General features: G+C 38.9%; 1 protein-coding gene across 6 annotated transcripts in view; it reads left to right on the forward strand.

Annotated features, from left to right (window-relative positions):
- Cdh8 (cadherin 8) overlaps positions 1-16065 on the forward strand; it is a 356477-nt gene that overhangs the window by 11655 nt on the left and 328757 nt on the right. For all 6 annotated transcript variants that reach the window (XM_041649655.1, XM_041649660.1, XM_041649657.1 and 3 more), the window contains exon 2: positions 3677-4126. In XM_041649655.1, the coding sequence (XP_041505589.1) occupies positions 3875-4126 (252 nt within the window). In that variant the 5' untranslated portion in view covers positions 3677-3874. The remainder of the gene's footprint in view (positions 1-3676; positions 4127-16065) is intronic.

Here is a 16065-nt window from a genome sequence, read left to right on the forward strand (position 1 = left end):
TAAGAGTCCTGGTTGTCCAGGACTTCCCTTTGTAGAACTGGCTGGCCTTGAACTCACAGATATCAGCTTGCCTCTGTTGCCTGAGTGCTGGGATTAGAGGTGTGTGCCCCCATGCCTGACTCCAGGAAGGTTTCTTTAACATTATCAAGCTGAGTTTTATGCTATATGTGTATACCTCTAGGCCTCCAAAGACTCTACTTCTCCACAAATAGTAACTGTAAAATTGAGCATTTCCTCATTTTGCTAACTGCATTCTTTGCTTCATGAAGGTAGATGTTCTGACCTACTTACTGTTTTCTGCCCTCTGCCTGACAAATAGTATATGTGCATCAAAAATTTATTGTAAGGAGGAGCAATTTTAGGAAAGAGAATTTTAGAATTATGTTATTCAGAATCAAATAATGCTTCTGTCTTTACTGAAGGGTTTCTTTAACCAAGATTTAATTTAGCGATTCCCCCTCCTCAATTTTGCACAGCAATACAAACTGCACTGTTTTGAATTTTTATGGAAACGAATACAATTTTGACTATAAAACCTTCTGCTATTAATATATTTGTTCTAATTAATGAAGCTATGGCAATATTTAGAACCTGTATGGGTCAATGATAGCATTTCATCTCATTTTGGCAGGCTCAGGCCAAGCTCTCTGATAAGTCACACCCCATCCTGGTTCTCAATGAGCAGTTTCTGGAAAGGAACTGTCTAGTACGTCTTTAAATCAGGATTAACTTTCTTATTCTAAATTCATTCACACAATTCTTTACAGATTGTGCAGCCTGCCTGAAAAAGACCACCGCATAATAGCCTACCCTAACTGCTTTGTTCCTCGGAATAAACCTGCTGAGTCCAAACTGTTGTCACTGGAGAATTTCTGGTTGTGTGGTGCATTAATAAACAGGTGCAGAGAGAGTTCAGTGTGAGGTCTCAAGTTCTAACTCCAAACTTGTCAACACTCGAAATTGTTCTTACACTGCTTCCGTGCCTGTGTATCTCACACCACAGGAGAACATCGCATATGACCTTTGAGCATTCAAGTACAGCTAGCATTGGAGCAGACTACGTTTAGAGAAAAAAAAATGTTCCTTTTCCTTGAAAAGAGTTTGGGTGGAGGTGCCATGAGTAGACAGTTAGCCCAACAGAGGTGCGAGATTAGAAGGTTAACCCATCCATCCTTCTTTAGTATCACCTCCATCTCTCTCCCATATAGTTCTCCCTAGCATCATGTTCATCTTCCTCCAATTTAGCAGAATCACCTCCCATACCTCTATCCTGCTCTAACCAGCATCATTTCTATCCTCAATCTTTTCTGTACTCCTCAGCATCACCTCTAACCTTTTTTTGTCCACATCATCTCTATCATTCCTTTTCTCCTTATCAACTCCATCCTTCCTTCACCAACATCATCCCCATCCACGTTCCATTCTGCATTCACTCGGGTCACCTTCATTCTCATCAGTATAACTTTTAATCTTTATCGACTTTTTGAGGATCACATCCATCCTCCTTCCACCAGGTCTCCATCTTGCTTCCATTCTTTTCTCACCAACATAATCTTTATTCCCCCAACTGTCCTCTTCTTAGCAGCATTACATCCATCCTCATCATTCTTACCTTTATCTTCCCTCCATTCCACCCTCATCAGCATCAACTTTGACCTACGATTATCATACCACTTTAGAGACCAACCATTTCTTGTCTACCCTTACTGAAGAATTCATAAAGTTTTAGTCTTGAATTGTTTCTCCTTTCTACCACTACCCCTGCAAGCTGTCTCAAGTAACTACTTCTATAGAAATATTGGGACTACTTCCTATGTTTTGGCTACTCGTTTTATGTTTTGGTTCTGAGCCATAAACACTACAGCTTTGTAAATTAGGGGTTACTGTGTTGTCGTTTCACAGATGAGAAGGCTCACGTTCAGGCAAGCTCAGTATTCTGTCCATCACACAGTGGTAGTAAATGGGGTAATCTAGAATTTATGCCCACATCTATTGGCCTTTAGAATATATTATCCAGTATACCCCAATACAATTTCAGCTTAGCTCCCCATGATATATCGAAGAGGGAGTATGACATGATGTGATGTTGTTGAAAGTGTCTTTTGAGTAAATGAAAACAGATGACTAGTATAATAGAGTTTAGAAATCTTCCTTGGTATCCTTTTGGATTTAAAGGATCATTTCTGAAGTCTCAACACCCTGAGATAGAAGTATATCTTAACTTGGGGAGGACTCCCCCCCCCTCCCCCCCCGCCACACACACACTGATACAGCAATTTTAAGAACAGGAGAGGCTGTTTTTGGAGTGTCTCCTCTGGGTTGATCCCATGTTGAAATCTATTGAAATTTCTCTATCACCTTAATAGTTGCTGCTTGCATTGGTGCCCTGTGCGTTATTCAGGGTTGGGCCAATTTCAGGTGTAAGCCCCAGTGTTGGGTTCAGCCCATGCAAAGAGTGACAAGGAAGATCATGCCATGGGCCAACCGGTTAGCTCAGACACCATGCTGTTTATGACACCACGGCTGCATCTTTCAGCTGACTCCAATAGGGCCACTCGTCAGCCCAACCAATGTGAACAACATCCTTGCTTTCTCATTCTGAGCCAGAATGGAACCAGGGGCCTAGAGGTTAAAGGGTCTCTATCCTATTACGAATTCCCTGAGCCACACTGCACCGGGTGGTGTTCCCCAGGAATTATTTTTCCACTTAATCTAATTCAGCCTGGGTTTTCTCAGGGATCTGCAGTGAACATCATTTCTTTAAAAATATTTTTTTTGAGTGGGAAGAAACACATTTTGTTATGCTGAAGGTAAGCAAAAAATGTATTTGACACCTCAGGTAATAAGGATTTTTTTTTATCCTTTCCCTCTCTGAATTCCTTCTATTGAAAATTGTAATTTTACCATATTTCATTCCCAAAGGAGCTTTTCGTCATTTAAATCTCCCATTCAATGGTGCATTTAGCTTGGGAGCTGTGACACTGCCCTGCTTATAGCATACATGCTGGACATTGGCGAATTCTTTCTGGAAGAACTCTAATTTTATTCCTTCATTATTAGCATCTTGCCTTCCTAATTGGAATTGGTAGTCACAGCCATGAAAGCTGGGGAGAATCCCTTCCTATCTTCATGCCCATGTCCGTGTGTGTGTGTGTGTGTGTGTGTGTGTGTGTGTTTAACTTAAAAATATTTAAATATTTTATTTATTAAGTGTCGATTTCTTTAAAATGAAATACAACCTTCTTTGAACATGTTTAAAGAGATGAACAGGAGAGGGAGGGAAAGAGGTTGATACACACCCCAAGTAGGCTTACAGAGAGTGAAAGGCAGGAGAGGCTGGAACGATGTAGAGGTTGGGGGGGGGGGATGGGGAGCATGCCTTGAGGAGGAAGTGACAATGAGAAAAGAAAGGGTTATTATCTGTTACGACCACTTTGTTACTTAAAGCGGTATTTGACAAGTGACATGGTTGTGGAATGAATGCTAAAATCTAAATGATGCTTAGATTTAAATGGCTTTGTTAGCCAATTCAATCTGATTCCTCAGGTCCACTTTCTGAACTCAAGAGTTTGGGAAATGCTCATTATCTTTTCGCTGTACGTGCCTTTGAGAAGCCCTGGTTTGTCTCAGCACCGGGTTCGTGGAGCCTTATCTTTCTTCCTTCTTGTTTGTGCAGGAAATTTCAATGAAAAGGAAAGCCAATGGATCGTGGTCTTTGAAAAGCTGCTTAGACAGTCTGTTTCCTGGTCCCCTGAACACGTGGCCAAGCTGTAAGTAACCGCTCCACACTGCGTGATGAATTGGATGGCTTCAGACCGGAGGCAAAAATAATAATTGTCTCATTTTCGCGCTGATTTGCTTAACTGGTGGGACCATGCCAGAAAGGCTAGCTGAGACGCTCGTGGACCTCTGGACTCCATTAATAATATTATGGATTACCTTCCCCACTTGTGTGTACATGGCTCCGATGAATCAAGCTCACACGTTAACCACTGGATCCCCTTTGGGACTAAGCAGGCAGAGTGAAGAACTGCGAATTTTGAACCGCTCCAAAAGAGGCTGGGTTTGGAATCAAATGTTTGTCCTGGAAGAATTTTCTGGACCCGAACCGATTCTCGTTGGCCGGGTAAGCTTCATTTTTAAGCTCTCATTTCAGGGTCTGTTCCTGGTCTTTAAATGTTTCGTTTCAGGCTCCACACAGTTTTGCATCACACTTAAGTGTAAATCCTTCAGACCAGATGGTTAGCCAGCTAACCTGTTGGTTGCTCTATAAAATATGAAAAAACCTACTGCTTAAAACATTCTTTTAGGAAATGCTAGTTCCCACAGCACTCCCACCCTTTGCTGAGACAGCATGGACTTGGATAATGGATAAACAAGTCAACTGCTTTCTTATTTATGCAAAACTTCTTTTGTCAAACTTTTCTCTAGATTCTAGTATTCGGGTGTAGTACTTAGAAGTTGTAGGCATTTTGATCTAATTCGAATTCCTCTGACTCCAATCAAAGTACTATTTTCTTCTATTTTAAGGTTATACATTCCAATTTGCAGGTATTTTCCGTTTTATTTTATTGATTGCTGTTTCAGTCCTTGTGAAAGAACTGTGTTTCTTGTGAAGAACAAAGCAGTATTTGTAACAAAAGTGCTAGGCAGGACCTAGTGCTCACTTCACAGAACATCATTTCTGTCATTGCCAAATACAATCAAACACATGGAAGAATCATTTTAGGTCAGTGGTGAGTACCTGTGTTTGCCTGTACGTTACACTGCATTTACATTTGTTTTGTTATTGTTGCAAGTTCTTCATGTAGACACTTGTTCTCAGTTCTCCAAAATATTGTTACAGAGCTTCAAAGACATGTACATGCTCTGATGGAGGAAGGTCATTGGCCCGCCGCCCTTATTACTTCAATGCTCTCTCTTCAGAATCAATTGTGTTTGCACATTTTGACATCCACTGTTGTCATACTTCAAATTCTGGGGATGGATGGACGGTATCATGTAGTTGGTAACATTCTTTCCTAGCGTGTGAGAAGCCCTGGGTTTGATCCGCAGTGTTTTATATATATACAGATACATACATATACACCAGATGTGGTGATATATACTGATAATCCCGTTAGAAGGAAGGATTAGTTGTTCAAGGCCACCCTCTACTACCAGGGTACAGGATAACCAAGTCTCAGAAAGAAAAGTTTAAAAAAAAAAAGATTTCTAACAATGAACCCGACAATGGCTGACTTTCCTGATAAACAACATTGAAAAAGGAATCACATGTTATCCTTTCCCAAGCTCAGTGATTTCAAAAGGATGTGGTAGGGCTCAAAACACAGATCTTCAAGACTTAGTTCCCGTGTCTCACTAGGCCCTTTTGGTTCCCTTGCTCTGCTCTGTCATCTTGTGTAATAGCTGAGCCTCCTTAAGGTGTGTTTCCTCTTCTCTGTGCTTCTTGACAGAGGAGGTGTGCAGGAAACATGTCTCATTATACTGGGCTTCCTGCAGCCCTACCTAGGTACCAGTCACTGGGTGTAAGCACTTGGGAGTATCTTACTGAAGCAGTGGTCTTTGTCTTTAAAGAATTCATATTTTGGTCAATACTAACTGTTAACTATGTATTAATTACTATTATAAAAATACTTGCTTGGCACAGACTTTTTGCCTTTCACAATATATGCATGTCTATATATTCATGCATGTGCACACTTATAAAATATATTCACTAAAACAGATTCATGTTACTTTTTTTTTCTTAAATCAAAATGAAAAAAAATCCATGAAAGATTTTTCTATACATATAAACTCCAGTAGGAAAAGGGAGTTGAGGCTCTTTATAGCCATAATGTATCCCATGACAATGGTTGCTCCGATGCTTCAGTGGAGAAATGTTAGCGTAGCTGATTACAGGGTGCTGCCCTGAACCCTGCTGGGGTTGCTACTTACTCTAAAGTTTATACGTTTTAATATGCTTCTAAAAATGGGAGAAGTTCTGAATTCCAAATTGCATCTGACCCCATTCCTTCTAGATACAGACTGCTTGATTAGCTTTATCCTTTCTACAAATGCAAAAAAATGAGGTTTAGATAAATTAATAAACCAAATTATGAATATGAAAAAATGTTCCATATGAGATTCCCAGAATCATAATTTCCACCATCATACCATATTAAAATTCAGTAACTAAGTACCTGAAATTTGTAATTTGTACTTGAGTTTAGAATATAGGATAGAAAGTATGTACATTCCTTCTTCTCTATATTAATTTTTTTATCCAGATCTATGGTGAGCAATTTTTATCCCATATGAAATTCTGGAGTTACGTATATAAGTAGTTAATGGATGGATGATTCCTCCCTGCTTCTGCTAGTCACCTTGTTATGAGGGTATATCAATTAAGACATGTCCTGCATAATATAAATACCTGAATATATTGTACCCCGAAGAGCACTACATTTTTATCTGAATAGAAAAAGTAATTAAACCAATTATTTTAAGTTTAGAATCTGAAAGCTGATTTCACCTCCATTTCTAACATGAAACAAAAGTGACAGAGTCAAATAGTCTAGCATTCAGGATCCCTCTACGATTTACACATGCTTGAGGTGTCTTGCTTCTTTGAATGATAGAAATCCCAGTGAACCTCAGGACTTTGAAATAGCCAGCATGCTCTTGAGTCTCTCAGCAACAGACACTGCATGTGAATTAGTTCTTCGGCCTGCTCTGTACTATGTCCAGATTCCAAATCAATTGCTCAATCACATCTACGTGAGTTTTTGAGAGAATTTTGCTGCAAATATTTGCAATCACATGTATTTCCCCTTAAATCAAATGACTCCTAAAAGAAGACAGCCTTAATTTTTGCTATTGTGGACTTTTGTGAAGCTAAAAAAAAAATCTATTGTAGGTGACTGCTTCTGATTATGTGTCAGGCTGAGTGCAGGGATGATCCACATCAGGGCGCTCACTGGTGTTTTATGGTGTTTTATCTTTATGCACAGTCTTCTCCATTTGACTCTTTAAACCACTTCACTGCAGAGCTTCTCCCCAGGAACCAGCTGAGAAACATTAGTTACCTATGAGCATACCTGCTCTTTAAAAGGCCCTCCTGCAAGTTGCGATGTTAGGGGCCTCCGACCTAGTAGGCTGAGTTCAAGCTCAAGGGCAGAGTCAGCTTTTGAGCGATTGGCTCTTTGGGATTGCACACACATCTTTATATTATCCAACCTCTGGTTTTACATATTGGTAGCAGCTGGGGTGGAGAAAGGACCTAGACATTAGAGACAAACCTGAGAGCTTTGAACATTGATTTTTGTCATTTTTTGGGGTGTTCACCTTACAAAAATTGGTGAAGCGTTTCGAGGATTGTGTTAATGCTGGTATTTGAAAGTGAATGAAAGGTCAGCTTGTAATATTTGTCATGTAGTGATTATAACTGGGTTCTCAACTCTGTTTTGTGAATAGCTGCAGCAGGTATGTTAGACAAAACAAATACACAAACAAAATAACAGAAACAACAACCAAACACTGATATCTCTCTTTCCATGTGAGCACAAGACTATGGAACCAAAAGAGGCCCCTTCTCTAGTCCATGTTTATTAGGATTAGAGTAGGAGGGAATGAGTAAGGGCTCCTGGTTCTCAGTCTGGTGAGGCAGAATAGAATTAGGAAGGAGACTGTTTCAATTCACCACAGCGTATCCAAATATTTGGCATTTTTTCACATTGTAATATACAAAATTCTCACTCAAGAAGTTCATGTTGAATTATAAAACAATATCATAGTATTTTGCGTAAGTGTACAATTTTGTGATTTACCACATTTATAACTATCCATGGTGGTGCATGTGTGTAGTCTCTATGGGTTGTAATTTGGACATGCTTGATTCAAAATTATGAACATAGAGGAAGAAAGCATATTTCCTTTGTCAGAAGCTGAGACGTGTTTGTGTTTCTTGTTAACATAGAAGAAAGTAGAAGCCATTTTTCAAGAGCTCATCTCTGTTCATTTTGTCTGGTATATGGTTGCTCCTCCTTCAGTACTTCTTGTTCTTTATCGACATGGTTCATTACTGTATAATCATCATCTAACGTAAATAAGATTACAGTTGGTGTCCTTCCAAAATCTGTGTTTCTTAAATGATTTGTTTGTATTTATTGTTCCATATCCCAAATCCCAGGATTCAAGAATAGTGGCTGCCTAAAATGAAACAGGCAATGAAATTTCCTACAAACACATGAATGGACATTCTACCTAAACAATGAAGGAGTTTGGAGAAGTCATGTATGCTCAATTAGATTTAACACACGTGGCATTTTTTAATAAAGTGTTCAATACAACATTTTTGTGTTATCTTTCATATTGCAATACCAGATGGGGAGTTAAACGACTGTTTATATGTATTGATTTTGATGTCTCTTTAGAGGTACTGAAGTTGGAATGTCTCTTGACATAGTTGGTGGAATCACGCCTGTGGAGTCTGGGTCTCTCACAGGTGGCAGGTGTAACATAGTTCACACTTGTGTCTGTGCTTTTTGTTCAAAGTAGACGAGATAAGATCATTTCAGAATTTCTGAAAGTCAAATACTACCCTATCAGCCTTCACTCCTGTCTCCAGTTCTCTGTGAAGAAGGTTACACTTAGCCTGTTCGCAAGCTCATAAATCCTAAAAGCCCCACAGCGCTACCAATCCCAGAAATGAGTATCTCTGGAAACTCTGACAGGGAACGTAACAGTTCATGGAACTCTTAACCCAAATAATCTTATATTGTCTGATGGTAGAAAGGAAGGGGAGAAATCCCACTGCGGTTTTTGATCAAGCTTGTAATTGAGATTAAAATAAACTTGTCTTCGTGGTAAATTGTGCATGCATACTTTCTGATAGGCAGAGAGATCTCTGTAGTAAAGAGGCAGAGTATAGAAAGAGATCATGACTGTATATGAAGCATCTGCATCTGCTACATCAGTTAGGTATCCCATTGTCAGTGGAGTGTCAGTAACTGAACAAACACAGATATGTATCAAGAAGAGACTGATAAAATTAATCATGTGAAAAATGGAATATTGAATTAAGGAAAGTACTCTGAAGTGAAGGTATGTGGTGTTGTGGGAGCAAACAGAGGGTGCTAACCTATTCTGTAGGCACATGACAAGTTCCCAAGAAATAACCTATGTTAGGAGACACATTAACCCTGTGGAAAAGGACACAAGATGAAACTATAAAGCATTGCTGACATGGCATGACCAAAATCATGTGCAGGGCAGAGATAATGTCTAGATAACATTCTTCAATGGGAATGCTCTAAGCTAACACGTCCTACATGGTTGACAAAAAAGAAGAGACACTGGACCAGAAGGGGTACTAGTGAGGGTCATTTTCGGGATAAAGATTGCTACGTTCATAGTGCATCTGGCAGGCCAAATAGGACAAGAGAGTTCCCTAAAACCTCTTTCAGAAGTTTACCAGCTTCGTTCATCATTCACAGAGACTCCGTTTTTGGCTTCCTAGTCTCTCGTAGAATCATGTTGGACACACTGTAGCTCAGTCTAGTACTATGTGCAGCTTAGGTCTTGAATGCATAACAATTGCCTTCAGCTACCCTCATGCTGATATTGCAAGTGTGCAGTGCTATATTTCACTAAAAGATATGAAGTGTGTGTGTGTGTGCGCGCATGTGCACAGGCATATGCATCAATCTATTATACTGCAAAGCAGAGATTTAGGAATTGGGTTTTTATAACAAGGTGAAGAAACAAGAAGTATCTATGGGAGATCTATCAGTTTTTTAGTTTAGCTCTATTCTCCTCAAGTACTTGGGGAATAAACTCAGCCACCAATGTCCACAGAACAAGAATATGTAACTGTGTTTCAGTTTTCAGGCCCTGTTGTCTCAGTTCTTGTTCGGTGGCCCCCATCACTCTCTTTTTCCCACATTGTTTTATTTTTGGACAAAGGTATCTGGCTGTCCAGGTGATCAGCATTATTCTATCCTAAATCTCTCCCTTACATAACCCCCTCTCCTGTGTTGGCTGCCTGTTTTCCTCCTACCTGGGCTTCCGATGCCTTCCTTATTTGGTTGTAATTCTCTCGCTGGTGGTGCCTAGTCTATTTATAATCCTCTTCCTCCAAGGCACTGACTCATTTTCTCTCTTTAAATTTGACCTTCTAACCTTCCCTCTTCCCTGTAACTTGGCAATCGTTTGGGTGGTACTTAGTATGAAGGACATGCGATGCCAAGTAATTACACTATATTACAGTTTACGGTGTCAGCGGCCGGTAGGAAAATTGCACTTGACATGCCATTATTTTTGCCAGGCCTTTGCATGTTAAGAGCACTGGGCAACGCAGCCACCGCCAAATTGGATCTTTGGCCTTGGAAGAACAATTCTCTGTCAGTTCTGTGAAGCTTCTGCCTCCTCCGACAGAACTGTGTGCACCAATAATTTGGCAAAAATGCAAGTCAGCATTGTGTGTCTCAATCTGGCCACACAACAAATGCTGCCTGCCTTTTGCTCAGTGTGTACTGACTTGAAAATATCAGGCAGCTCAACCCAGTTAGAAATTATTTGCTGGTGATACAAATAAAGGTCATACTCTCAACTATAGAAATCTACTAAGGACCGAGGCAAAATCGGGCTCTCATACACATGTACACAGGCATACTTACACACATACATGCATGTACATCTAAGACTATTGCTGAAGGTGACTCACATGGTCACATTCGGATTTACATGTGTTTGTTAGTGACTAAAGTCTCAGACATCTGGGTTTTTTATTTCTGAAGCCTTACACTCCTACCTTGTTTGCTATATTCTTTAAAAAGAAACCAGGTGATCGAGGTTTGGACAAATATTCTCTGACCCTGAAGTTTTAGTTCTATAAAATATGATGATTAGGTTGTTATATAATGCACCTGTATTTTTGTGCTTATGCACCCTAATAAAATCATCTGCATTTTATTAAATATGTGCAAAACTTTTTTGACTCTATAGGTGTGATATATGTCTTTTCAGTTATGAATAGGTGTTTATATACATTTTCGTGTTAGTTGAGTGATTTTGAGAAGATGTGAAGAGGGATAAACAAATTGTATTTCCTCATCTTTTAAAATTGTCCACTGTATTGGCTGGATTACTCCATATGAAGTGTAAATAGAAATTAGATCGTGATGCTTATGTTAGGTCCTAATGCTACAACAAAAAAAATAAAATATAAAAGGGAAACATTATAAATTGCTTTTCCTCCCCACATAATACGTGCATGGTGAAAAGGAGAGGGTAACTGCGGCTTATTTCTACAGATAGCACAGCAAATTAAACCAGACTTTACAAAGGTTTCTCTGTGTAGCTCAGACTTTCCTGGAACTTGCTTTCTAGACCAGGCTGGCCTCAAACTCACAGAGATCTGCCTTCCTCTCCTCCAGAGTGCTAGAATTAAAGACCTGCACCACTCTGCCTGCTTTTGTTTTATTTAGTTTTTTTTTTTCAAGATATGGTTTCTCTGTGTAACAGTTCTTGCTGTCTTAATGGATAGAACAGACTGGCCTTGAACTCACAAATACACATGTGCCTTTGCCTGGCTAAGTCAGGTTTCTTATAAAATGATTCTTGTATAGTTTATAATCCCTTTGATGGTCATTTTATTAATTATTTTTTGTTATCTACTTGAAATAAAATAACAGCACATACAGGTAAAATAAGCAGTTTAGTCATTCTATTTTATGAATAAAGAACAAAAGTTTGCCAGTATTAAAAATACAGATTTTTTTTCCTATTATTATACACGGATGGACAAAAATCTATCTACCTGTATTGGATGAACTTTAGTACTAAATAACTAGAAGGTATATTTGCTATACCTTTTGAATGAAGCCTCTGAAAACTCATGACTCATAACTTTAGAACATTGTGGCAACATCACCATTTTCAGAAATTAGGAGTATAATGTGCAGAGAATTGAATCATAATATGCATGTGTGATAAAAATTCCTGACACACATATATTCTTATGCAAAAATATCCACCTATTCATATGAAAATGTATGTAATCAAATGTGGAATATATATGTGTCTGATGGAGCACTTACCCACATAATAACCCATTAGTTCCCACCTCCTAGTTTTATACATTTGTTGTTACCCCTACAAAAGACTCACACACTGTCAAGGTCCTGGATTTTTTTATGGAGTAATTTTAGGAGAGTGCTAAACACTTCTCTAACCACTATCCACTGTTTTGCCACAAGTATTTATCAAATTAAAAACAACCTAAACTCATAAAAGAAATCCAAACACGTAATGAGTGTGTGGCGTCCAGGCAAGCTGCTTTACACAAAGTGAGAAATTAATTCTTGACATTGATTCAGAGATTAATAAATATATTTCCAGGCTCAATCTTCGTTTTTAGCATGTATAGCCAGAGTATCACTTTGTTTACAAGGGAATTTTCTGCATTTTATTCTTAATAATGTTTTTTTTTTCATTATATTAAAAGCCATGAAATTACTGAAAATAAATGGTAATAGTATTCTGCTCATTAAAAAAAAAAAAACTCGGAGTGCCATCCATCCATAATACATTCTTGGAAATTTATTTCATTTGAAATGCTTTGTAAATAAAACCTCAGACAAAAAAGAAAAACTACACCTGTCTTACACACTTGGCCAGTGAATGGTGAATCTCATCAATTAATCAATTACTGTGCTAAACATATTTAATCATCTTTATGCAACAAGGAAATAAGAACATTCAGTGTGTCTGCAGTACTGCGGAATAGTAAATGACTTTCATTACCATGGAACAGACCAAATATTAGGCAGATGTAAAGGCTTTATATATGATCTTTAAGTGGGGAATTACCTTGCAAGTCTTTAGGTAGTTTAGTCAGTTCACATGCTCATTTGAGTCTTCCAGAAAATAAGAATTACCTAGAAATATTAGCTATAGAATTATACTTAAGGAAGGTTAGTGTGCTAGAGAACTTCCAAGGTGTTATTTTGCCTAGCTGGGCATGTTTCCTTGATGCTGATTATATATATATATGTGTGTGTGTGTGTGTGTGTGTGTGTGTGTATGTGTGTGTGTGTATCATAAATATATATGTATATATATATATATCAGTATACTTTATTTATTTCTGTCACTTATATTATATTTAATTTAAATTCAGCCCTACACCTCCAGCATCATCTAGTCATGGCTTGACATCTTCAATACATTTTGAAATAAAAGCACTGACTTCTGAATATTCAATTAAGATGTGGTCGTGTTCTTCAACAGGCACTCAGATTACCTCCTGAGGTTACAGATCAGTCAAGAATTTTTGTACATGCTATAACTTGGAGAAGAATATGACAGACTGTGTTCTTACAGGTCAAAGTAAGCCTTTAAGAACCCCAACACTGACAATGCCTGGAAGCTCACAAGAGTTACCAAGTTCCATTCACCAAGTGTATATCCAGACTTACTAAATCAAACCACATTTTAACCATTTCTCCAGGTCATTTATGTACACATGAAAGCATTAAGTATTTAAATATATTTCATTTTTAAGTAATTAAAGCATTTAGCTGGATATGTACAGCACTACATTTAAATATTCAGAAAACATTAAAAGACAAAGTTTTCAGTAAATTCATCAATTGTCAACTCCTCCAAAGCTTAGATCATGATTTTGGCAAGTATTTATCTATTTTATTTTGTTCATAATTGTTTATTTATTTTTTGCTCTTGACATGCAGGCTGAGTCCTACAAGTTTCTGCCTCCCCCACTAAAAATAATAACAATAAAAAGAATAGTCACAATAGTTGCAGAGATGGTCCTTGAAGAACTTTCAGGAGACAGCTGGGGGAAGAGGTCACTGTTCATCTCATTTGAACCCAGGTGCTATGTGGAAGGTGCAAGACAGGCAGGACCCTTTCCTCTGGTCTTGTGGCCATGTGTGACCTGGCAAAGGAAAGAATCTATGTACCCAATGCCATGTGTTAATATTATCGATACCCCCTCTGGAGCCATGGGCTTCTTCCTTTTCTGTCTGTATTTAAACCACAGTTCTACAGATGTGTTCTGGAATCTACAGAGGATCAAATGTCACTGGGCTTCAGTGGAGACAATAGCAGAATCCAAATGAGCTTGCTCAGAAAGATTGGGAATGAACAGGGACTAAATGACTGGCTATATAGTTCTATTTCTTTCTAATCTTGGGGGTGGAAAAGACCAGCTATGTGGAACAGACAGTCGTTGCTGTGAATATTTTGGTGGTGATGATGACATTCATGACATTGTTCAGGGACATTAAAGAGGGGAAGAAAACTCAGTGGTTAAGTAATGACTGCAAGCACTTAGTATCCATTGAGGGTTTACATTACATTTTTATGGAGCTTCCTGGTCAAGCCTCACAGCAAACCATTGGTAAAGGTACGATTTCCTCATTACCATGTCAGGAGTCACTGACAAGAAGAGTTAAAGCCATTAGAATGCACACATTTAACAAATAGTGAGTGAGCGATAATGCAGGAGTCAAATCTGGGCAGGGCACTTCAAAGCTTTCTCTGGTAACCATGGTAACATTATACCATCTAAATCCTAAGTGGTAAGTTCTTAATGTCCTAGGGTGAGACCCCAATTTTCAGATGAGGAAAGTAAAACCCTTCATGAATACCAACGTGTATTCTCATGATTAGAATATAATAGTTTGGTAGTAGTACACGTTAGAAATGTTTACTGAGTTGCAAGGCTTCTTTGCAAACATCTGCATACATTTTGCTGGTAAGAATGAATGTATTGTTGCGTTTCCTGAGTAAGGAAATGTGTGCTTTTGCACCTGCATGTCGTGACTGTATTATTTTCTTTAGAGAGAGATGACAGTACTGCAGTCTGGTCCCAGGAAAGACGGGTCTCATGGTCACAGTGATTTGTGGACTGTTTTTTAAACTTAGCAGGGCTTGAACAATGTTTCTCTCTCTCTCTCTCTCTCTCTCTCTCTCTCTCTCTCTCCCTCCTTCCTTCCCTCCCTCCCTCCCTCCCTCTCTCGCTCGCGCTCGCTCTCGCTCCTTTTAACTTTCTCCTTTTAAAATATCTGCATTGAAAGGTCTGGTAAGCCAGGTATAGAGCTACAAACTTATAATCCTCATGCTAGGGAAACTGGAACCAGTGTAAAGAAAGCCCTGGCAACACGACAGTGAGATCTTTATCTCAGCGAAACATTCCTAGCATCTGAGAAGATGGCCCTCTGGTTAACCTGCTTACTACACAAACCCGAGAACCTGGCTTCAGATCATCAGACTGGGTGCTAGTTCAGGCCTACAGTTTCCGCATTCCAAGAGTGAGGAGGAAAGAGAGAAAGGACAATTATTAGGAATCTTTCAGGACAGCTAGCTTGGCAAAGGTTACAAGCAGCAAGCAAGTGAGCTTCTTTCAAAGAAGGTGTTTGTTGTCCTTTGACTGATGCAGGTGCACCATAGCATGCTAACACCTGCTCTTACACACATGATCATGCATACATAAAGACAGAGACATACAAAAAATCATATATACACATATGCACACATCTACCATTGATTAGTCATCTATACATAACCTGATTGTATTGTTATTGAATATGCATACAATATATACATTGCATCATCTCTGGCCAGTGAAGTAACAGGAAATGATGTGGAGAAAGCCTTAGCAGGTGAGCATTTTTGTTGATGGTTCAGGCATCTTGCTGGTTCCTTTCAATATGTTTGTATGTTGCTAATCATCTTCATTTTATAGCTATGAAAATTAGATTTGGAGGTGCAGCCACTTTTCAGTGATCCAGTGAGGAAAGGGAAATGGTTTTCCTGAGCCTGGTTTGGCTCTTCGCTCCTCCAGAGCCGAGGCATTAAGCCAGCTCACTGAAGTCTTCGGTCAGAAGTGTGCAATTTTCTAGGTTTCTCTGAAAGTGGGAACTGCCGGAACAGCAGAAAGTGAAGTGGAATGGTTGAGGGGGATGAAACATAAAATCCTGTACACGTAGACAAGAACTAAAAGAAGACGGAATGCTTTTACCCTCAAGTTGCTTGAACTAATTGTGCAAATGCTGA

This window comes from Microtus oregoni, unplaced genomic scaffold, assembly GCF_018167655.1.
Source record: "Microtus oregoni isolate MIOR12 unplaced genomic scaffold, Mior012 000004F_ref0000308, whole genome shotgun sequence".
Lineage (NCBI taxonomy): Eukaryota > Metazoa > Chordata > Mammalia > Rodentia > Cricetidae > Microtus > Microtus oregoni.